Here is a 25,262-nt window from a genome sequence, read left to right as displayed (position 1 = left end):
TAACCTTACTTGCAGATCAGAATTATTTTGAGGAAATATTAAATTCTTTATAAATTCAACAACTAAAGACAATATGATTCATCACTGAAGACTTAGCACGCATCCACTGAGTTAACTGTGTTGTAAACGGTATGTACAATACCAATCCGTGTTTGCAACATCTGTATTCAGACACTGGGCTTAACAGACCAAGTTTTATTTTGAGCATTATATATACTGGTTAGACAGAGATGAAAGGAAACACGTTTACCAATAAAATGAAAAAAGGTAAGGCATATGTACCCATTTCCAGCAATTATTTGGTTCGTATATGGTTCATGGCATATTTCCCTAATTTTAATATACAGCAGATACAAATAAGAGAGGCTTAAATAATTAACAAAATGTTCTCCTTCACTATTTACAGCAGCCTCCCAATGCTGGGATGACTTTTTCATTCTGTAACTGTACAAGTCATGGTGTGATGGTGCAATGACAGCTGCGTAGTGCTGGATTGGGAACAAGAAAAGGGCTGGATGGGTGAGAGCAGTGACTAATGAAGGTTGAGGCCAGAACGGTTACAGGAATGTAGATGTATTGCAGGGAAAGTTCACAGCTGTGCAATTCAGAAAAGCTGGTGTTGGTGGGAAGGATTCATATGGCATGGGCTGTGAAGCAGTCACTGAAGTGAAGAATGTTATGTTTGGCAGCTTGCTCAGCAACAGGGTGGTCCACTTGTTTCTTGGCCATAGTTCGTCAGTGGCCATTCATGTGGACAGACAGCTTGTTGGTTGTCATGCCCACATAGAATACAGCAGTGATTGCAGCTTAGCTTGTATGTTACATGACGGGTTTCACAAGTAGCCCTGTCTTTGATGGGATAGGTGATGTTTGTGACTGGACTAGAGTAGGTGGCGGTGGCGGTGGTGGAGGACATATGGAACACTTCTTGCATCGAGGTCTATTACAGGAATATGGGCCATGAGGTAAGGGGTTGGAAGCAGGAGTTGTGGAACGATGGACAAGTATATTGTGTAGGTTCAGTGGAAGGCGGAATACCACTTTGGGAGGGGTGGGAAGGATAATGGGCAACAGTCTGTATATGTGTGTGTGTGTGTGTGTGTGTGTGTGTGTGTGTGTGTGTGTCTATCAACATGCCAACGCTTTCGTTTGGTAAGTTACCTCATCTTTGTTTTTAGATTTATAATTACAAAAACACACATCATGCAATTCCAAACAAATCCAAATGACTTACAGATACAAGGAGATATCAATGACAGACACTGGATGAGGATCCATGAGTTAAGTTCTTGGGCATTCAGATCAATAATAAATTAGGAGGCACCAGCATGAGAATGAGTTAACCAAAAAGCTCATATCTCTCTGCCCTGTAATTAATGAATGTTCCTCCAGAATGCCAACTTGCAGAAATGCTTCCTAGCATGCTTTCTCTCAGTACTATTCTATAGGATAATCTTATAGAGCATGGCAGCAATTAACAAATTAGTATTTATCCTATACAAGCTTGTAGCAGGATTGTGATGTGAACACCTTGCATTAACCTCTCCATTGACCTAGGGAAACTTGCACCTACATGTCACTATGGAACTCCCTATTGGCTTTTACGTTAAATAACATAGATTGTTTTTTATTTCAAGTTGGCTTTCCCAGAAGATAATTCCAAAAACAAGTGAAAACTCCAAAAGATGCCATCATTATTGCCTGTAGGTGAGTAATGCTGAGGGGATCAACTTGACAAGTTTACCAATTTGTGGACCCCATTTCAATTGAAACCCAAGCAGACACCTAGGAATTGTCCGCAGTATGTTTCATTTAGTGTGTAACCAGTAGTATCTACTTCTTCCAGTAGCAGGTCATTTCTGATTGCTTTTCCATCTTATAAAATGAGTCTTCAAGGGATGACTTGAACTGGTAACTGCAACATTAATAAGGGTAAAGTGCTGTGCAATATGATACAGGAAGTTTGTTGGTAGTGATCATGATTTATTATTAAACTTAAGTAATGTGATGAACAGTTTAGTGAGATAATACTGAACTGAATCTGAAGAGAGGGGAATTCTGTAACAAACTGAAGAAAGTTGACAATATTACAAAACACATAGATGGACCAAAAACAGAAGAGATGGAAAATTATCAGAAATATAATTTTTCATATGGATGGTATACCACTGCATTGGAACCTGCACAAAAGAGCACTTCTTACCAGTAAGCTGCCTGAGGGATTGATCAGCTAAAGGGGCTGCAGAACTGACCTTGAAATTTGCTTCATCTCACAGAATGGTATCTTTTTTATAGGTGGGAGTTTGTGAAAGGCTCCTCCTATGTGTCTCCTCTTCCAACAACTTTGGATGAACTATGATGCTACATGGAAACAGCAGTGAGTTTACTAAACTGACATGCATGCATATGCATGGACTAGGTCTAATACCTGGATGCTTAAATGTGTTGACAAGAACTTTGATATTTGTGAGCAGTAAATGCTGAATCTGGCCCTAAACACAGCTGTGAAAAGCACCTTAATGTTGTATGTGCACACACATAAAATGTAAGCAATGAGAAAATCATATGGTTCCTTTGTAAATAAAGGCTTTGCAGGCATGTATAGAAGTAAAAATCTGACCCCAATTCTGTATCTTTATTTATGTCAAAGTTATAGCCTTGTGATATATGATGATTTGAAACATCCTGAGGAATTGCTTATACAGGTATAACTTCTTTCATTGAAATATGAAGATCTTAATTTGTCTCTATGGGTTCCATCTATTACTGAATGTTTCAGAATTTTTTTCATGAAATTAAATTTGCTTCCAACACTGTAATCTCTGCTCTGGCAACAGATGGGGTGTGAATGGATGAGGGATGAGCCAGGCTGCAAATCTTAAAGGCAAAAGCTCCCACAGGGATTTACCTCTGTGAAGTATAGTGACAACTAGCTGTTTGTGACTAGTGCTAATCTACTCATACTGCTAATTATGGGAACTTCTAATAGATTATTTTGTATCTATGTATATGTACATTTACTACTATGAACAACATCACTGTTGATCCTACTACATTAGTCACCTACTTATTTTACCTTGTATCTCCACATATATGGATACACCACTACCCACCTAATGGCACTAATGGCGAAGGGTACCCCATAACCCTGCTGGTCATTTCCATTCCCATTCCACTCGCAAATACGAGGGAAAGAGACTGTATATGTGCCTCTCTATCAGTCCTGACTTCTCAAATTTTATCTTCATAGTCCTTATGTGCTATGTATGTTGGAAACAAGAAAATCGTTCAGCAGTCAGCTTCAAATGGCAGTTCTCTAAATGTTCTCAATGGCATTTCTCAAAAGAGCATCACCTTCCCTCTGGGAATTCTCATTTGAGTTCCTGAAAGATGTCCGTTATACTTGTGTGTTGTTTGAACCTACCAGTAACAGATGTAGCAGCCTGGCACTGAATTGCTTCTCCAACAAAGTATTACTTTGCTATCTTGCTCTGGCTTCTCATGCAATTACCTAATAAAATTTCCAATTCCACAATTAATACAGAATCTTGCTGGCCATGTGCCAGTATCAAAATGATCAGCCCTATTTCTCTGCATCATTATTAAGCCCTCACATTTTATGCTGTCGAGACCACAAAGGTTGCACGGCACTCTAGCTGAGAGAGCTAAGATGTTCGCTGCACAACTTCATGTACTACTCAGGATAACTGTTACAGTCAAAAATCCTATTCATAGATTTCTCACGTGTCTACCACTCTTTAATCTAAGTTACATATTTTCAACGTAACAAGTGGCGTACACGTCAGTGATTTCAGTGCCAACCACATGACGTGGTTTTCCAGACCACACAACCAGCAACACACTGTTCTGCACACTTGCATTGGGAGCAGCACTCCATGCAGTGGACACTATCCCTGAACCTCTGGCCCTGGTGCCATGGAGACATATTGCTCAGCTTGTGATCTCTTGGGCTGCATACAAAGCCCAGTATGGCCTTTTGTATTTTCATGGTAAGTGGTCACCAACTACAATCCAGCCACTTTGACAACTACAGCTATGCCCTAGGGCACTGTTGTGGGCAAGCTCCTCATTTGCACATCCCTGACTACTATGTGTGGCGTTCTCATTTCTGGAAAACCCTTCTTGTGGAACAACACTACTACTGTTTCACTTACTGTCCTGTCTACTTGTGATGCCAATGTATGCCTTTCATTTGTTTAAAATGGCATAACATGAGTCCCTGTGACATTTAAGTCTTGCCTGTTAGCTGTGAATCAGCTACACTCCTTTACATACTCTCTGAGCTGTCCGTAGCATGATAGTTTGGATCCTCAACCTGTATGCTTGTATAATCACCACACATTCCAGTGTCTGAAGAAGCTAACATTTCAGTGCCTGAAAAATGCTTTATAACTTCAGGAAGTTTGTTTATGAACAATGAGATCGAGAGTGAGCCAGTATCTAACCTTCTGCAATTGTGTGTTGAACGTTCCCCAATCTTTGTCTAATTTCATTCCTGTGACATGTTTATCAATGTGAGCATCTTCTTCCCTTAGCAAGGTCATAAAGCATATTTAAAAAATTAATCTTTCTTCTTTAGATCTGCCAGGACTTGAATGGTGAGGTCATAGATGGCTTCATCTATGTACAATCATTCACCAAAAGACATAAGACATACACAGAGTTTTTCTATGAATGAAAATTTTATAAGTAATACAACAGGTACCACAGAAGCTGCCACAATATGTACAGGTTGCGGCCTAAGTATCAGGGCTGATCTACAACACACAAATTTTATCTCTTTATCAAAACCCAATAAATTTTTAGGGAAAGGATAAGGACAGTCAATGTTCTTTTGAATTTTATTGATCAGATGTTATTGAAAGGAGGAATATTTCTCAAATGACCTACACTATTGGAACTTGCACTTCATCTAAATGTGAATTTAGGGACCATCACAGACAACCATTATACAATATAGTTGATATCAACAAGGGCAACAGAACAGCATTATACCAACCACTAGTCCCCCTTCTATTTAAAATGGTCAGAACGTAAGAGGTGATATGAAAGTCAAGTGCAGGAGCAGAAGAATATTCTACAATTACGAACAGCAACAAATTCCAGAAAACTGACAATCTGTGACAATTCCATTTCAATGCAACTTTTACTCTACAAACTTACCAAAAGACTTATTTGACTACAAGCAATACATCAGAGATGTAAATACTTACAATATTCCCAGTTATATTCATTTCGAAATTAAATTCAGGATCCTCCTTGATAAAATCAGTGGACCAAGATATTCCCAATGGATTTTTAACAGCCTGAAAGAAGAAAACAATCTGTGAATTATAACTGCTTGCTAACTTCTGTGTGTATGACACAGCTCTCAATATTCCTTTCTTATGATTATCATCCAACTTTGCAGAGATTCTTATCGATTGGGAAGAGTGAGTGTCAGAGTGCATCCAAATCAGGGGAGAGAGAGGGTGGGGTGAGGGGAGAGAGAGTGTGGGGTGAGGGGAGAGAGACGGAGGGGGGAGAGAGGGGGGAGGGAGACAGAGAGAGGGGGGCAGGGTGGGGAGTAAGAGAGAGAGAGAGAGAGAGAGAGAGAGAGAGAGAGAGAGGGGGGGGGGGTAGGGAGAGGGGAAGAGGGTGGAGAGAGAGAGTGGGGGGAGAGGGAGAAGGAGAGGGAGAGAGAGAGATGGAGGAGGCAACAGAGTGTTCTGCCCACCCCTCAATGAGGCAATAAGGTTAAGTTTCCCTCCCTTAAACAGAGTGGTAAAAGCCCTCCTCAAGAATTAAACATAAAACTAAGTCAGCCATTGAGGCATCATCTCCTGACACCAAAATTAATGAACCCCAGCCTCCATGAGTAATCTGTCTACAAGACTAGTTCAAAACGCTCCTGTTGCAAATCAAACCCCACAGTGGTGCATCAGATCCTGTATCCACAAGGCTGAGGATCATGCCAAACCATATGCCAGACTCCCATTACCAAGACAGGGTTGTATCATGGCTTTGTAAAGCTGCAGAAGGGCAGTGCACTCTGCACCCCTGCTGGTGTTACTCAGGTGACGAAGTGTACTGAGGTGCAGCAAGCACTTTCACTTACACTGCCAAAGATTGGGATTTCATGCCAACTAAGAATCAAAGACCAGTCCTAAAAAGCAGTAAGTTCCTGCCTCATTGAGAAGTCTGTCATCAAAATAAAGTTCTGGTTGTGGATGAACCATACAATGTTGACAGAAAACCATGACATGGGTCTTGGCAGCTGAAAACGAAAAGCCATGGGCGAGTGCCCATGACCACGTCTTTCGTATGCCACCTTGCAGTCTACATTCAGTGACACACACACTAGAGGAGCAATAGTAAGAGGCAGAAATAGTCAGCATACAAGGAGGGTGATACTCATGACCTCTGCTACTGATGACGTCACAGCTGGAGGTGACCACTGATGTCTTGTGGAAAGACAGTACAGAGCCCTGCAGGACTTCATTCTCTTGGATATGTGGAGTGTTGTGGGAAGCACCAACTAGAACCCAGAACATACACTGCGACAGGAAATTCTAGATAAAAATTGGGAGTGGCTCCCACAGACCCCACTTGTGTAAGGCAGCAAAGATATGGTGTCACCTCCTGGTGTCACACAGCTTTTGCAGGTCAAAGAAGACAGCTATAATGCACTGACATTGGGCAAAAGCTGATTGGCTGGCAGACTGCAGGCAAACCATATTATCAGTAATGGAACAGCCTTGGCAAAAATCACACTGGGATGCAGCCAGAAGTCCAAGACTCAAAGAGCCACACAACTGTCAGCTCTCTGCGCATACAAGCAATTTACAGAAAACATTGGTGAAACTTACTGGGCGATAACAGCCCATCTCTAGAGGTGCCTACTCCCTTTCAGCACAATGATGCTTTCTAATTGTTGCAATGGGAACTGGTCCTCGCTCCAGATCCAGTTACAGATGGGAAGGGTATGATGCTTGTGAATGTGACCTGGCCCTGGTGCTCTATCAGGGCAGAGGGCTAGGACACTGATGAATCCATAGAACTTACAACTACTTAAACCTAACTAACCTAAGGACATCACACACATCCATGCCTGAGGCAGGATTCAAACCTGCGACGGTAGCAGTTGCTCGGTTCCAGACTGTAGCACCTCGAACCGACGGCCACCCTGGCCTGCAGGTCCTTACGATGGCCAGTGATCATAGTTAAAAGCTACAAAGGGTTATGTTAATTGAAACTGCCCAAAATTAGGAAAGTTTGGGGGGGGGGGGGGGGGGGGGGGAGCTGGGAAACCAATGCAAACAATATGTCATGAGATGCTTTATCATCAGAAGGAATGTAAACACTGCAGACAGTACTATGCTGAAATGCACTTTACCCAAACAGCCACAGCTTCCAAAGGTGTATCAAGAGGCAAAAGTTTGCTAAACAGTGCATCCACAACATCTGCGCAAACTCCATTCCGAGTTCCATTGTGTGGAGCAAACTGGGGCCTCAGGGGTTGCTGGAATCTTTGCCTTGGCCACAGGAGTTGAACAGGTGGGATCTGCCAGTGTGGGGGTCCACTGGAAGGTCCTCCTCCTTGAACTATTTTTCTTGTCTTTTCTCTCCTTAGAGGATTTTGATGATGCCAAGGGCTTCTCTGAATCAGTTTCAGATAAAAATTATTATCATAAAGCAGTGTGACCAACAGCTTGTGGCGCCTTCAGCCAGTTGCTGGTGTCCAGTTGTAGATCTGTGCAACCCAGGGAAGGAAGTGTCTCCAAGGATCCCTTCCTGGCAAGAGAAGCCAGAAGAAGCTTAGTCATCTCAGGCTGGGAGGTGGAGACAAACGTCCCTGGTGGATGGGAAGAGAAGGGGAGCAGTCAAACCATCAGGGGGTGGGGGATGGCCTGAGGGCCCACTACAGAAAGAGTAACAGACACGAATACCATCAACAAAAGGGAAATGTCTTTGTAGCTGTAGCATATGACATAGTGTACATGCTTTCCTTTTGGCCTCTTTGTCAGTAGGTTTGTCCAGAGTCTTGTATTCTTGTCTTGTCTTGTATTCTTGTCTTGTATGACATAGTGTATTTTCTTCACTCCCTAGAAAACTGTGTAATCTGGTGAGCAGGGAGTGTGGTGCTTTCCACTGTGGACACAGATGGGGGCAGAGGCACACAGGGCATTTGCAAGAGATACTCATCCACAATCTCTACAGATAAGGATAGTGTGCAATGCAAAGACGTGCCCAAATTCCGGATACTTTAAGCACCAGAAGGGGGAGGGACCTACGGTTTCACATTGCATCCGTATACCATCACTTTGACCTTTTCAGCCAATGAATCACCCTAAAGGGCCCCTGGGGAGGGGGGGGGGGGGGTGCATGGACAGAGAATGGAGTGGAAGGGAATGCAGATCGAGGGTGTTAGAACTGGAGTAAATGCACACCCAAGTGAAGCCAAGAAGTCCACTACTTTTCCTTAAATAAACATTTCTTCATTCTGTCATTCTGCAAAACAATGCTATATCATTATTGTACAAAATAGAAAACATGTAACATATCATGACAACTTTCTGCTTCCCTCCAGTGCCACAGTCCCAGTAGTGATGTGGGTGAACTATGGATGCTATGTAAGTTCCAAATTTAATTATTTCACAATTGAATGTCATTGTGAATTTGTCCTAAATCTGTACAAATAAAAATAAATATAATTGTTTTGCTTGCACCACTAGCAATCCTTCATAAGTCATAGAAAACAACTCACATATGCTATCTGGACACCCATGGTCGTTGTCCTAGGAACCCGAAACTAGAGAGAAATTTTCCGCGATAATGAACAGGCACAAGGAATGGCCTTTGATGTAAAAATCAGTGACCACTTGTTTTATGTTCAACAGAGTAAAAACTCATGGCTGGTTTACTCTCCTTCACTTATCCTAGTCAAATGGTCTAATGATGCAGTCACACTCTTGGTACAATTATAGCTGTCCGTGAATATCTATGCATGCCACCAAAGTTAAGTTTGCAGCTATTTCGCTATTGTTACATCCATATTTGTTCTTCCATGATTTTTCTGAAATCTCCTACCTGATGGGTGGACTTTCTCTGCATCCACCATATCCAGTATCACAAATTTATACCCACAAAAGCAGTGGCATAACAAATTCTTTTTTTGGGCCACTCAACTGAAAGATTCTCATGGCATTTGTTGTCAAAAAAAGCTAACCGCGTGGTACAATGTGTGCAGAACAAATACAGCACTTCGGCAGTAGCAATATTAGCAGGTTCATAAATATATTTGTGTCAATAATTTCCTTTTACTGTGTCTTTCTGTGTGGAAACCAATATTGTAAGCTTTTCTCTATCTGTATTTGGCTCTTCCTTGTTTGTGGGAATGTGAGAGCCTTGCCCTCATTTACTAATTATGTCGTTAATCTTAACCCTGCTGTAGCTGCCACTGCCATGTGACTTAGACAAGCATCTGTTGAACACCTAGCTAAGGGGGCAACTTCACCAGTGTGACTTAGAAGTGGCCAAAAGCATATTTGACATTCTAGCAGCGAATGTTCTCAAAACAACTGAGCCACATATATATGAGAAGCAGAGTCGCTGCCAGGTAGTCAGTTTGAAAGCTACAATCTTCACGATAACTTGGAAGTGATAAAAAGTGAACAACTGCATTGCTGGCTATTAACACGGACTTCAGTCAGTATTGTGCTCAGTGATATTAGAAATCTGGGAGAGTCGCCAAGTGTGTATTAGTGCTAAGGGTACCAGCGATACATTTTTCAGTGCGAATAAAGTATTTATTCGAGAATAATTGGCATCTAATTTACCTACATTGTAACAATATACTAAAATGGATTGATATGTAATAAAGAAAAGAAAGTAGAAACATCTGATGATTCTGGTCAGCATTCATCTGCAAAAACACCACCAGATGTAAAGGCACAGCCCAGCACTTTGTCAAAACTTCCACAACGAAGTTCATTGACCGATTCCTTCAATCACACAGATATTGGCAATTAATAGGATGTATTACCATCAGGATATTATTGATGCTATAAAACACAAGCTTCTCACAGCTCCAAGGAAACCTGGAAAAGGTTGTCTTTCCTACTTCTGAGCACAACAAGGAAGGGCGGGTTGAACATAGGCAATTGCATGATAATCATTTTAAACAGTATCCGTGGCTGGTGTTCTCCCAAGTTAAAAAGGGACTTTTTTGCATTAACTCTTCACTTTTTGTGAACAATAAAATGGCTGGAGGAAAGAAATCCACTATCGCCAAGAAACTTGTGACTGAAACACTATCAAAGTTTGCCAAACTTACTGGTAAAGATGGTGACCATGAGACTCACTCTCAGCTCAAGTACCACACTGAAGTATCAACAGATGCAAAATTATTTTTGCCAACACGAGGAATGCAAACTTTGTGTCATAAATCAATGTCAAGACAGAGAATGGAAAACATTTGGGAAGACTGAGACTGTCTTGTACCTATAATAAAAACAATCATATCTCATGGAAAGCAAAATATTCCCCTGAGGGGGGGGGGGGGGGGGGGGGGCCTTAGACATGATGGGAGTCTATTAGAAAATGATAATGATCTAATGATCGTGAGAGTATAGTGAGTAACACAGGAAACTTCTAAGCTCTTCTAAGATTTAGAACTGACACTGGAGACTTGCAACTAAAACATCACCTTGAGACCACTAAAGCGAATGCCACTTGCATATGTAAAACAAAGTGTAACGAACGTATTTCGTGCTGTGAAACAGTGATGTTATCGAGATTACTGGAGGAAATCAAAGATTCTCGTTATTAAAGCATAACCTTTGATGAGACTACGTACATAGTGCACATTACCCAACTGAATTTAGCTGCTAGATATGTTGATGGTGACGGCAAATTACACAAAAGATTTTCGAGTTTCATTGGCAGGACACTTAGAAGATGCAACAAATCCGCTAAAGAGACAGCTTACACTACACTCGTTTGTTCTCTGTTAGAATATTGCTGCGCGGTGTGGGATCCTTACCACGTGGGATTGACGGAGGACATCGAAAGGGTGCAAAAAAGGGCAGCTCGTTTTGTATTATCATGTAATAGGGGAGAGAGTGAGGCAGATATGACACGCGAATTGGGATGGAAGTCATTAAAGCAAAGACGTTTTTCGTCACGGCGAGATCTATTTACGAAATTTCAGTCACCCACTTTCTCTTCCGAATGCGAAAATATTTTGTTGAGCCCAACCTACATAGGTAGGAATGATCATCAAAATAAAATAAGAGAAATCAGAGCTCGAACAGAAAGGTTTAGGTGTTCATTTTTTTCCGCGCGCTGTTCGGGAGTGGAATGGTAGAGAGATAGTATGATTGTGGTTCGATGAACCCTCTGCCAAGCACTTAAATGTGAATTGCAGAGTAGTCATGTAGATGTAGATGTAGACAAGGATTGTAGTGGAAACACTGACGATGAACCTGACGTGTCAAGATGAAGAGCGTAGCGTTACTGGTGAAGTATTAGGTACTACGATTCTAAGGAGTATGGAAAGCCTTTCTCTGTCCCTGGAGAATTGTGTGGGTATAGGCTGTGATGGTTGCTCAGTTAATTACAATGATATGAAGAATCTTTGTCTTCACATTACATACCTGATGTACTGATCAGTATGACACTTCCTGTGTGCTGATTTGAACTGCGTAGACCATGTTACAAAATACATTTTGTTTGGCTACAGTGTTAGAGGCATTTTAAGTTTAAATTCATCATGTTTGCTGCCAGATATGGAACTAAAAATACTGATTAAGTTGTGATATCCAAAGAAGAATCTAACATCAAGGATTCTTACTACACAGAAGGTAGGTCAGGAAGAATGTTTAAATTTTTTGTTAGTTAACTTTAACCTAAGCAATTTAAAAAAGATATGCTGTAAAGCAAAGAATTTATGACAGAATAATTTTGTGGATGAAACAATAAAAGTTTCATTTGCTGAATAATTTACATAGTAATACATCTGTATATGGAGGCTGGTGCATTGTTACACATTATTATTACTAGCTTTCTGTTAAAGATAACGGATAGTAAATTTGAGAGAGAGAGAGAGAGAGAGAGAGAGAGAGAGAGAGAGAGAGAGAGAGAGAGAGAGAGAAATTTTGCAAAACTATAAGCAAATCAATTACAATTGGTTCACTGTAGAGAAAAAGACAAGAAAATATCACAAGACTCCAGAAGAAAGGGAAGAGAACAACTTCGCAAATGTCTAGATTTAAAATAAAGAGGAAAAAGAGTTGTGAAGAATATGTACAAAGGAAGTAAATGCACAACCACTCATGTCACTGGAGTGTAATCATCAGACTCCTATTTATGTTCATACTAATTCCCATAAGTTTTAGGAAAAGCAGGGAAAAGATTGGAATAACTACATCCAGAGAGCCCAACTTGGAAATATGTAGTAACAAACAAATTAATTGTTCCAGTGGAACAACTTCCATAATGTTTAAGCACACATTAACAACACAAACTGGATAACAAGGTGTCAGAAAAAGAGAAGCAAACAGTTTATTTATTTTTATTTTTATTTCTTTTTTTTTACTGCAGAGGTGACAATCTGTGAAGCATCTGACATAAATATTTGAAGATCCGAAGACAAAGATACACAGAGTTTTGCAAAAACACTACATGGTATTTTCAGCTCAGGGAGCGTATAAGCAATTTTAGGCAGAGACAGAAATAGGACAAGTAAAAAATACTTTCATTCATTACACATTTTGTTGGTTTTGAATACACCTCAATGTATGTATGAAGGTATCATGCCAACTCTTATTATCTGGTGAATGCACTGAAAAGAGCATTTTTTTATGAGGTAAGGAGTTACTGGAACATGTAGTCTATTGTTAATTCATGTGTACTACGAGCTCATGTATAAAGTGTAAAAGCTATAGCTCCTAAACATCACTCCACACTAAATAATGCAGTTGACTGACAAATAAGTAAAATGGAAAAAACGGATTGATGTTGACAGGCAACAAAAATTATGCAGAAGTTAATGGTACCATCACTGATGTAGTATTACAAATTGCTAAGGAAATTTTATATTTAATATTTCACTGTTTCATTAAAAACCCACAATCTGCTGAATTGAGGATATGAGCAAAATGGATTTCTTAAATCTGGAGATCTACAGACTGACTCTGTAGATAGTGTGTCTATGATTAACGAAGACAAAAGTCTAAGTGCTCATTCATAACATGAATAAGTACAGGCTTCACAGGTTGCACCTGGATGCTGCAGGAACATTTTATCATGCCATCATCACTAATGAGATCTAACACATGAAACAGTTTCTGTTGCTGTGTTGTCTTATAAATAATACCTGATGTAAATAAGAAGATCTCGCATCTCAAAAAAGTTGACAATTCGTTGAGATGGCCATACTTCTCCATTTGAAAACAAGTACACATTATCCAGTTTGTGTTCAAAAGTATTAAAAGTGGAAATGGACTGTTATTCTTTGCTGCATGACATGGTAAAGTCATCATGGATGCTATTGATGGTACAATGAGGAGAGGAGTGTGGAACCAGATGAAACACAGAAAATGGTATGCTGGCTGAGCTACAGATTTTTATAAATGTGCACAAACTCAGATTCAAGTAAAAACCATGTTTTATGGTACTGGAAGATGCGTTTCTGGACAACTGAGTGAGTGTAACTCACATTCAGCTCAAACATTTTTGCTCACATTCAAAACTATTATTGTTTTTTTACCTTAAGCTACAATAATATTATTGTCACAAAAACCCTGAAGCTTGAAAAAACCAAACATCTTCTCTTAACTAAGGATGCAACCCATCGAAGATGTGCTTGGTATTCAGAGGTGGAAAATGATTCTTGCAGGGATCAAATGCTGCAGACGAAGACACAATAGCAACAGATGTTGTCAAGGATGTGCATGTTGATCTGATAAATCCTGGATTGTTTGTCACTGTAGAAACTTTAAATGATAGAGGTATAAAACAATTTCTGTGGCATCTCCGAAAATGCAGAACCTATGACAATGTTTTTGAAACCCATTCCAAAGGCAACAATTTTTTCACAAAATACAAAAGTGACAGCACTTTTTATTAGAAAAGAACAAATTTGAACATTAATAAATTAACCAATGATCATTTAAAAAGCAACAGATATTACTTATGTCTTTAGAATTGGGACCTATGACTGTGTTGCAAGATGAATCTTTTAAGAAGAAAATGTAATATAATGAAAAACTGAAAGATTTATGTATTTAAATCGTATGATCTATGTATAGTTTTAGTTTTTTTGAGTATCAAAAATTGCATTATGAATAATGCTATTTGTGTGAGCTGTGAATAGAATCTATGGTGCCCCAAATGCAATTAGTTTTTGACTTTTATCTTCACGATTTCAAGTTTTAGATACAGTTATTGCATGCCTAATTTAACATATTCCTTATGTATTTGGATTTTAAAGGAAGGGTGCACTTCAAATAATTTATGATTTATACATAACTTTAAAAAATTCATTCAGAAGCTACCTTTAATTCCACACAGCAAATTGTGTGAGCCCATTATCAATCATTTAGAAAAGGAACTGTTACTATAACAATGAATGAAACTCTCTTTTCATACATGTTATTGCCCAAGAGGAAACTTGGAATCACTCTTTCCTCAGCTGAATTGTCTTTTTATTCCACTGACCTTTAATGTGTAAGTATACTGTTGTATTCCATTAAGAAATAATTGTATCTCTATCCACTGCAACTACCAGGCCTACTGATCATACAACAAAATCAAATTATTTCCAACATCAATTGGTGGATATTTAGTAGTTCAGTCATTTCTACAATGAAGTAAACAAATTTCGTTGATAACCTACAAAATATTTCAATGCACCCTTTGGGTTGTTCATTAAAATCATTTAAACCGATACCTCAGAACAAGAGTAATTAGATTTTATGTTGGTTAAGTGCCACAACACAGCTGACCCAAACACTACTCCTCAAATATTATGAGAATCAATAGTGGACAGATTATGTTAACCTCTCAACAGAGCCACATCATTTTATGACAAGAAATTAAGAATGTTCTGACATTTACTCAGCCATAACCTTACTTGCAGATCAGAATTTTTATGAGAAAATATTAAATTCTTTATAAACTCGACAACTAAAGACAATATGATTCATCATTGAAGACTTAGCACACATCCATTGAGTTAACTGTGTTGCAAAAGATATGTACAATACCAATCCGTGTTTGCAACATCTGTACTCAGACACTGGGCTTAACAGACCAAGTGTTGTTTTGAACATTACACATACTGGTTAATATATGTCTTTGTCTTTAAATATGTCTGCTTGTGTCTGTATGTGTGGATGGATATGTGCGTGTGTGCGAGTGTATACCTGTCCTTTTTTCCCCCTAAGGTAAGTCTTTCCGCTCCCGGGATTGGAATGACTCCTTACCCTCTCCTTTAAAACCCACTTCCTTTCGTCTTCCCTCTCCTTCCCTCTTTCCTGATGAGGCAACAGTTTGTTGCGAAAGCTTGAATTTTGTGTGTATGTTTGTGTTTGTTTGTGTGTCTATCGACCTGCCAGCGCTTTTGTTCGGTAAGTCACCTCATCTTTGTTTTTATATATAATTTTTCACACATACTGGTTAGACAGAGATGAAAGGAAACACAGTTTACCAATAAAATGAAAAAAGGTAAGGCATATGTACCCATTTCCAGTAATTATTTGGTTGGTATTTCATGGCATATTTCCCAAATTTTAATATATAACAGATACAAATAAGAGAGACTTAAATAATCAACGAAATGTTCCCCTTCACTATTTACAGCAGTCTCCAAATGCTGGGATGACTTTTTCATACTGTAACTGTACAAGTCACGTAGAAGTGGAGGAAACCTATTGGCATCACATTAAAGCCTTAATCTCCCTTTACTCGGGGAAACTACAAGTGTTGTGGTGTTAAATGAATAACACTTACAAGAACAGAATCTCAGCTTAGCAACAATAAACTGGTTCATAGTAATAAATGATACCTTGGGAGGAAACCTGAATACAGAATGGGGAAACAATACATATGATGTCCCACAGGGTTCAGCACTTGATTTATCCAGACCTACATAAATGTTGTGCTAAAACCATTGGAGATGCCTTCAAAATCTGCAATGCTTGCCGATAAGAAGTACGCCGATAATCGCGAAACACATTCATACTAGAAACAGCCAGGAGAATAATGGAACATGCTTGCAACTGGTTTACAGGCAACAGCACAAAAATTCAACCTTTATACTTACAAAAACGTACATCATGCAATTCCAAATAAATTCAAATGACTTACAGATACAAGGAGATATCAATGACAGACACTGGATGAGGTTCCAAGAGTTAAGTTCTTAGGCATTCAGATTGATAATAAATTAAGGAGGCACCAGCATGAGAACGAGTTAACCAAAAAGCTCATACCTCTCTGCCCTGCAATTAATGAATGTTCCTCCAGAGCGTCTACATGCAGAAATGCTTCCCAGCACGCTTTCACTCAGTCCTAGCCTATAGGATAATTTAATAGTGCATGGCAGCAATGAACAGTATTTATCCTATACAAGCTTGTAGTAGGAATGTGATGTGAACACTTTGCATCTACATGTCACTATAGAACTCCCTATTGCCTTTTAATAACATTAATATTTTATTTATTTATGGTTGGTTTTCCCAGAAGATAATTCCAAAAACAAGTGAAAACACCAAAAGATGCCATCGTAATTGCCTGTAGGTGAGTAATGCTGAGGGGATCAACTTGACAAGTTTACCAATTTTTGGACCCCATTTCAATTGAAACCCAAGCAGACACCAAGGAATTGTACGCAGTATGTTTCATTTACTGTGTCACCAGTAGTATCTACTTCTTCCAGTAGCAGGTCATTTCTGATTGCTTTTCCATCTTATAAAATGAGTCTTCAAGGGATGACTTGAACTGGTAGCTGCAACATTAATAAGGGTAAAGTGGTGTGCAATATGGGGCAGGAAGTTTGTTGGTAGTGATCATTGGTAGTGATCAGGAGCTATTACTAAACGTAAGTAATGTGATGAACAGTTTGATGAGATAGCACTGAACTGAATCTGAAGAGAAGCGAATTCTGTAACAAACTGAAGAAAGTTGACAATATTAGAAAAAACATAGATGGCCAAAAAACAGAAGAGATGGGAAATTATCAGAAATATAATTTTGCATATAGATGGTATACCACTGCATTGGAACCTGCATTGATCAGCTAAAGGGGCTGCAGACCTGACCATGAAATTTGCTTCATCTCACAGTATGGTATCTTTTTTATTGGTGGGTGTTTGTGGCAGGCTCCACCTATGTGTACCAATAACACTGGATGAACTGTGATGCTACATGGGAACAGCATTGAGTTTCCTAAACTGACATGCTTGCAAATGCATGGATCAGGTCTATTGTCTGGATGCTTAAATGTGTAGAAAAGGATTTTGATATTTGTGATCAGTAAATAACGAATCTGGTCCTAAACACAGCTGTGAAAAGTACCTTAATGTTGTATGTGCACACACACAAAATGTGAGCAATGAGAAAATCATATGTTTCCTTTGTAAATAAAGGTTTTGCAGGTATGTATAGAGGTAAATATTTGACTCCAATTCTGTACCTTTGTAATAAATAAAGTTATAGCCTAGCGAAATCTGATGATTTTAAACATCCTGAGGAATTGCTTATACAGGTATAACTTCTTTCAGTGAAATATGATGATCTTAATTTGTCTTGATGGGTTGCACCTATTGTTGAATGTTTCAGAATGTTTTTCAGAAAATTAAATTTGCTTTCAACACTGTAACCTCTGCTCTGGGTAGAGATATGGTGTGAACGTTATTCATTTGTTCATTCTTTAATTTACACATTGCATTCCATAAATGAAGATGTGGATGGATGTGGGATGAGCCACACTGCAAATCTTAAGGCAGAAGCTCCCACAGGGATTTATCTCTGTGAAGTGTAGTGACAACGAGCTGTTTGTGACTAGTGCTAATCTACTCACATGGCTAATTAAGGGAACTAGTAATAGATTATTTTGTATGTATGTATATGTACATTTACTGCTATGAAAAATATCATTGCTGCTCCTACTACATTGGTCAGCTACTTATTTTATCAAGTATTTCCACATACATCTATACTCCGCTATCCACTTAATGGCACATCGCGAAAGGTACCCCATAACCCTGCTGGTCATTTCCATTCCCATTCCACTCACAAATATGAGTGAAAAAGACTGTAAATGTGCCTCTCAATCAGCCCTGACTTCTCAAATTTCACCTTCATAGTCCTTATGTGCTGTGTATGTTGGAAACAACAAAATCGTTCACCAGTCAGCTTCAAATGGCAGTTCTCTAAATTTTCTCAATAGTGTTTCTAGAAGGAACATCACCTTCCCTCTGGGAATTCTCATTTGAGTTCCTGAAGGATGTCCATTATACTTGTGTGTTGTTTGAACCTACCAGTAACAGATGTAGCAGCCTGGCACTGAATTTCTTCTCCAACAAAGTATTACTTTGTTATCTTGATAGCTTGCTCTAGCTTCTCATGCAATTACCTAATAAAATTCCCAATTCCACAATTAATACAGAATCTTGCTGGCCATGTGTCACTATCAAAATGGTCAGCCCTATTTTTCTGCATCATTATTAAGCTCTTGCATTTTATGCTCCCAAGACCACAAAGTTTGTATGTCCCTCTAGCTGACAGAGCTAAGATATTCACTGCACAACTGCATGTACTACTCAGGATCACTGTTATGGTCACACAGCCTGTTCATAGATTTCTCAGATGTCTACCAGTGCTTAACCCTTTGCACTCCATAAGGCAGACACATGGTGGCTCCGCGTGCTCTTATTTAAATCGCTGCCGCCTGGGCGGCAGTGCACCGCAGAGATTTACGCGGATTTCTTTGTGGAAACAATGTGGCCCTGGTAAACAATTGGGGTATACATTAAAACAAAATGTGTGCTTTCATTCATATATTTACGCAAGCTTTTACAGTACAAAACTTTCCATTGTGTGGCATTTTTTGAAACACTCTTCAGGGTGGAGAGCTGGGTTTCCTGAGCATGTTTCGCAGTAATACACAGTTTCGCACCTGCCACCTTTCTTTTTTCTGTCTGAGCGCACTGCACAGTCCTTATGCTTGTTCCCAGGAAGCTTGTTGATAATGTGCAACTTTCCATTCAAGTGTTCCTCATCATCATCGTTTCTCTCCTTGAGTTCTTCCTTCGGCAACTAATCGTCTTATAACACTTTTACAGAATGCTTTGTGAGACGGTATTGTCAAGTTATTTTTCTTACAATGGTTCTTGTATAGTAAATAGCTGTTTACAAGTTCTACCTCCAACCGCCAGAAGTATAGTTTTCGCCACCACTTGAGACTTTTCATTAGAAAACCGTAACTGGAAGTAAAATGGTCAGATCGATCAACTCCACCCATCTTTCAAATATAATCAATAATCACATTTGGTTTCTTTATTTCTTCCCTTTCCTTTCTGTTTCTCCTTTCTATAACTGACATTGAGTTATTGGCTTTTGTAGAAAGCATGAGAACTGTTCGTTTATCTTGCCATGCCAGAACCATCATTTTGTTGTTGCAGAGGCATTTTATTTCGTGCTTCCTTAGACACAGAGCTCCTTTCTTGATTGCAGCTGGAAGGTTTTTGCGATTGGCCTGAATCGTTCCTGAGATGAATGTTCTGTTTCAACAGCTCATAAGCTAATACAACACTTGTATAAAAATGGTCAGTGTACAAATGATACCCTGATTGCCCTGTAGCATTTCTGATATTAGCTAGCAGCTGAAGAACTATTCTCTCAGAAAAATTCAAGTTTGGACAAATCAATGCCTCAGTTGTTACAGCGCCAAAATAGGGTATCAAACTGCAGATATAACCATTTGATGAATCCGAAATTACATAAACTCTGAGTCCCCATTTTGTTGGTTTTTGAGGATTGTACATTTTGAATAATACACAACCCTTGAACGATACTGTAGATTCATCAGCAGCTAAATACTGATATGGTCGATAAATTTCGAGAAACGTGCCAGACAAGTAATTCAGTACATTTGTCACTTTACTCAGACGTGACTGAACCTGACTGTTGACATGTGTAGCACTCGTCGGATTAAAGACATGAAGTGCCCAGAAAATTTGCATAAATCGTTGGCGACTGAAACAGTCTGGAAAGAAGTTGGATGATTGTAACCATTCTCTTGAAAAAAAGTCCTGCAAGTTCTTACACTTTTGCAATGCCATATTCAACAGGACACCATGGAAGGGTTTCATTTCTTCCATAGTAACAGTCCCATCATGCAGAATGTTGTGGAAGTGGTGTCACCTTACGTATTTTTGATGTAGGATAACTATTCGTTTCATCTGCTATTTGTTGAAATATGTTATCTGTAAAAATTAATTGAAAGAATCCGATGGGCGATGATGGAACAGAACTACTTTCTGTTATAAAACCCCACTTTGATTCGTCAAAAGGAAAATCTGCGAAGTCAATGTCAGTGTCGCTCCACATTCGCCACAAATCCTCTGCTGAATCACTAGAAACATGCACATTGTCACTGTTTTCTTTGTCATTGTCACTCTAATTGTTTTGAAAAGAATCACTATCATAATCAAAATCATTTTCACTCTCGTTTTCACTTACAAGTGCTCCAAAAGATCTAAAAATCTCTTCCTCAGAAAGGACTACGTGAAGAACTAGCCATTTTGAGCGTGTGGACTTGAACGTAATAATTACAATCTTTGACTTAACACAGCTGCTACTGTTCGAGACAGAGTTAACACTAGTTCTCCTAGATGGTAGCACACTGCAGCAATAATGCCTAGTAGACTCAAAATACGTCTGAGAGCTTAGAAAAGTCATGTGGAATGAGGCTCGACATCCGAGCGGAAAACAAATTTCGCGATGTCGAGTGGCACTCAACATTGGAGTGGAAAGGGTTAATCTAAGTTACATATTTTCAAAGTAACAAGTGGGGTACACGTCAGTGATTTCAGTGCCAACCACATGACATGGTATTCCAGACCACACAATCAGCAACACACTGTTCTGAACGCTTGCTATGGGAGCAGCACTCCATGCAGTGGACACTATCCCTGAACCTCTGGCCCTGGTGCCATGGAGACATATTGCTCGGCTTGTGATCTCTTGGGCTGCATACAGAGGCCAGTACGGCCTTTTGTATTTTCATGGCAATCCAGCCACTTTGATAACTACAGCTATGCCCTAGGACACACTACAGATCACTGTTTTAGCCAAACTCCTCATATGCACATCCCTGACTACTATGCATGGCATTCTCATTTCTGTAAAACCCTTCTTGTGGAACAACACTACTACTGTTTCACTTACTGTCCTGTCTACTTGCGATGCCAATGCATCCCTTTCATTTGTTTAAAATGGCACAACATGAGTCTCTGTGACAAAGTCTTGGCCTGTTAGCCGTGAATCAGCTACTCTCCTTTACACACTCTCTGAGCTGTCCCTAACATGATCATTTGGTTCCTTGACCTGTATGCTCGTATAACCACCACACATTTCTGTGTTGAAGAAGCCAACATTTCGTGCCTGAAGAATGCTTTGTAACTGCAACAAGTTTGTTTATGAACAATGAGATCAAGAGTGAGCCAGTACCCAACCTTCGCAAATGTGTGTTGAAAGCTCCCCAATACTTGTCTAATTTCATTCCTGTGACACGTTTATCAATGTGAGCTTCTCCTTCCCTTAGCAAGGTCATAAAGCATATTTAAAAAATAATCTTTCTTCTTTAGATCTGCCAGGACTCAAATGGTGAGGTCATAGATGGCTTCAGCTATGTACAATCATTCACCAAAAGACATAAGACATACACAGAGTTTTTCCATGAATGAAAATTTTATAAGTAATACAACAGGTACCACAGAAGCTGCCACAATATGTACAGGTTGTGGTCAACATATCGGGGCTGATCTAGAACCCACAAATTTCATCTCTGTTTTTCAAATCCCAAAAAATTTTTAGGACAAACTCAAGAATAACTATGATTCACACAAAATATAAGAACAGCCAGTGTTCTTTTGAATTCTATTTATCAGAAGTTGTTGAAAGTAGGAATATTTCTCAAATCACCTACACTATTAGAACTTACACTTCATCTAAATGTGAATTTCGTGACCATCACAAACAACCATTATACAATGTAGTTGATATCAACAAGGGCTACAGAGAACAGGATTATACCAGTTACTAGTCCCCAACCACTTCTATTTAAAACAGTCAGAACGTGAGAGGTGATATGAAAGTCAAGCGCAGGAGTACAAGAGTACTCAACAATTACGAACAGCAACAAATTCCAGAAAACTGACAATATGTGACAATTCCACTGCAATGCATCTTTTACTCTACACACTTAACAAAAGACTTACTACTTGAATACATGCAATACATCATAGATGTAAATACTTACAGTATTCTCAGTTATATTTAATTCAGGATCCTCCTTGATAAAATTATTGGGCCAATATATTCCCAATGGATCTTCAACAGACTGAAAGAAGAAAACAATCTGTGAATTATAACTGCTTGCTATCTTCTGTGTGTATATGACAGCTCTCAATATTCCTTTCTCATTAGTATCATCCAACTTATCAATTGGGATGAGAGTGTGTCGGAATGCATCCAAATCAGTTCTATTGCCCCTGATTTTGCTATCAGCCATTGTGCAGTATTTATTTGGCATACTTTCCCTTTCTTAACCTGTTACATAATCGACTCTGGTTTCAGAGGCACTATGGCCTACTCTATCGGATGGTCGTAGTCCCATATACAAATTTGATATACGTGTGTGCCAACATTTCAAAATTAAACTCAGATAATATAGAGATGCAAGTAATCTTCCAACAGTAAACCCATAAACAAGAGGAATTTTTGGTCATTAATCAAATGAATGTGGCATTCCACACATTATCATCAAAATTAACCAAATTTAATGTTATTTACACAGCTTCTTGCCATATCATAATGTATTTTCAGTGCCTGCTCTTTAGGGAACAATGCAAATTTATGTCGTGTACTGGGGGAAAATTATAAGGAATTACACAGCAGGATTTCAGTAATGATGTAAATACTACAGTGAATAGTGACTGGGAACTCTAGAATATATGCCCATCACATTTCATAGTTTCACATGTTACAGCACTGTGACACAGACATGTAACAAGATTAACAATTACTTCCAAGAGGAAGTCTTCCTTGCTCCGTTGACATCAAATATGTACTTAAGGCATTCATTACATAGAATCACAATAAAAAATTAATGCAAGCGTAATGGTTCATAAAGATATGCTTGTTACAAGTGCTGTTAAAATGCTATTGGTAATACCCTATAAATAACATATCTAACTAGAGTTTCTTACTACACTTCCCACACAATAGAGCACTTGTGTGAAAACTTACATTATGCTCAGATCCGGCAGCATGGTGTTTCAGTTCGGGATCTTGCTTTACCCAAACACTAGGGTCATCAGCCCTTAATGGGTCTTCAAGAAACTGAAAAACGAAGAGAGTGACGTATCAGGGCATCTGTGTCTTGTTCCTACATGACACTGTCATACAGAGGAAGAGGGGGAAAAGAGAGGTGGGAGGGAAGAGGGGGGAGAAGGGGGCTGGGAGGGAAGAGAGACAGGGGAATAGAGGGGTGGGAGGGTAGAGAGATGGGGGTGGGAAGAGGGGTGTGAGAGGGAGACGGGGTGGTAGGTTGGGGCGGGGGAGATCGGGTGGTCGGTTGGGGCGGGGGACACAGGGTGGTCGGTTGGGGCGGGGGACACAGGGTGGTCAGTTGGGGCGGGGGACACAGGGTGGTCAGTTGGGGCGGGGGACACAGGGTTGTGGGTTTGGGTGTGACAGGGTGGGTGGGGGGAGAGGTTGGGGGGAGAGACAATGGGGGGAGAGAAGGTGGGTGGGGAGAGAAGGTGGGGGGGAGAGAAGGTTGGTTGGTTGGTTTGGGGAAGGAGACCAGACAGCGTGGTCATCGGTCTCATCGGATTAGGGAAGGATTGGGAAGGAAGTCGGCCGTGCCCTTTCAGAGGAACCATCCCGGCATTGGCCTGGAGTGATTTAGGGAAATCACGGAAAACCTAAATCAGGATGGCCGGACGCGGGATTGAACCGTCGTCCTCCCGAATGCGAGTCCAGTGTCTAACCACTGCGCCACCCCGCTCGGTGGGGAGAGAAGGTGGGGGGAGGAGAAGGTGGGGGGAGGAGAAGGTGGGGGGAGAGAAGGTGGGGGGGAGAGAAGGTGGGGGGGGAGAGAAGGTGGGGGGGGGAGAGAAGGTGGGGGGAGAGATGGTGGGGGGAGAGAAGGTGGGGGGGAGAGAAGGTGGGGGGGAGAGAAGGTGGGGGGGGAGAGAAGGTGGGGGCGAGAGAAGGTGGAGGGGGGAGAAGGTGGGGGGGGAGAGAAGGTGGGGGGGAGAGAAGGTGGGGGGGAGAGAAGGTGGGGGGGGAGAAGGTGGGGGGGAGAAGGTGGGGGGGGAGAGAAGGTGGGGGGAGAGAAGGTGGGGGGGAGAGAAGGTGGGGGGGGAGAAGGTGGGGGGGGGAGAGAAGGTGGGGGGGGGGAGAGAAGGTGGGGGGGGGGAGAGAAGGTGGGGGGGGGGAGAGAAGGTGGGGGGGGGAGAGAAGGTGGGGGGGAGAGAAGGTGGGGGGGAGAGAAGGTGGGGGGGAGAGAAGGTGGGGGGGAGAGAAGGTGGGGGGGAGAGAAGGTGGGGGGGAGAGAAGGTGGGGGGGAGAGAAGGTGGGGGGGAGAGAAGGTGGGGGGGAGAGAAGGTGGGGCGGAGAGAAGGTGGGGGGGAGAGAAGGTGGGGGGGAGAGAAGGTGGGGGGGAGAGAAGGTGGGGGGGAGAGAAGGTGGGGGGAGAGAAGGTGGGGGGAGAGAAGGTGGGGGGAGAGAAGGTGGGGGGAGAGAAGGTGGGGGGAGAGAAGGTGGGGGGAGAGAAGGTGGGGGGAGAGAAGGTGGGGGGAGAGAAGGTTAGAGGGGGGGAAGTTTCTTATCAATCTATTTTCACTAAGTGACATGCGCATAACATATCCAGTCAGCAGAATCTTACAAGACCATATCTTGGACATTGGGCAATGGCTAAAGCAAAATTATATTCGACGTTCAGTATAATGCGATCATAATAATGA

General features: G+C 40.6%; 1 protein-coding gene across 1 annotated transcript in view; it reads right to left on the bottom strand.

Annotated features, from left to right (window-relative positions):
* LOC124554032 (putative zinc finger protein 66) overlaps positions 1-25,262 on the bottom strand; it is a 105,531-nt gene that overhangs the window by 57,962 nt on the left and 22,307 nt on the right. Inside the window, exons 4-6 of the mRNA XM_047128066.1 lie at positions 23,539-23,631; positions 22,550-22,630; positions 5,235-5,327 (exon numbers count right to left, since the gene is read on the bottom strand). Of these exons, the coding sequence (XP_046984022.1) occupies positions 5,235-5,327; positions 22,550-22,630; positions 23,539-23,631 (267 nt within the window). The remainder of the gene's footprint in view (positions 1-5,234; positions 5,328-22,549; positions 22,631-23,538; positions 23,632-25,262) is intronic.

Source organism: Schistocerca americana, chromosome 11 (assembly GCF_021461395.2).
Source record: "Schistocerca americana isolate TAMUIC-IGC-003095 chromosome 11, iqSchAmer2.1, whole genome shotgun sequence".
Lineage (NCBI taxonomy): Eukaryota > Metazoa > Arthropoda > Insecta > Orthoptera > Acrididae > Schistocerca > Schistocerca americana.
Note: the sequence above shows the minus strand (reverse complement) of the source record. Positions and strands in the feature narration are given on the sequence as shown.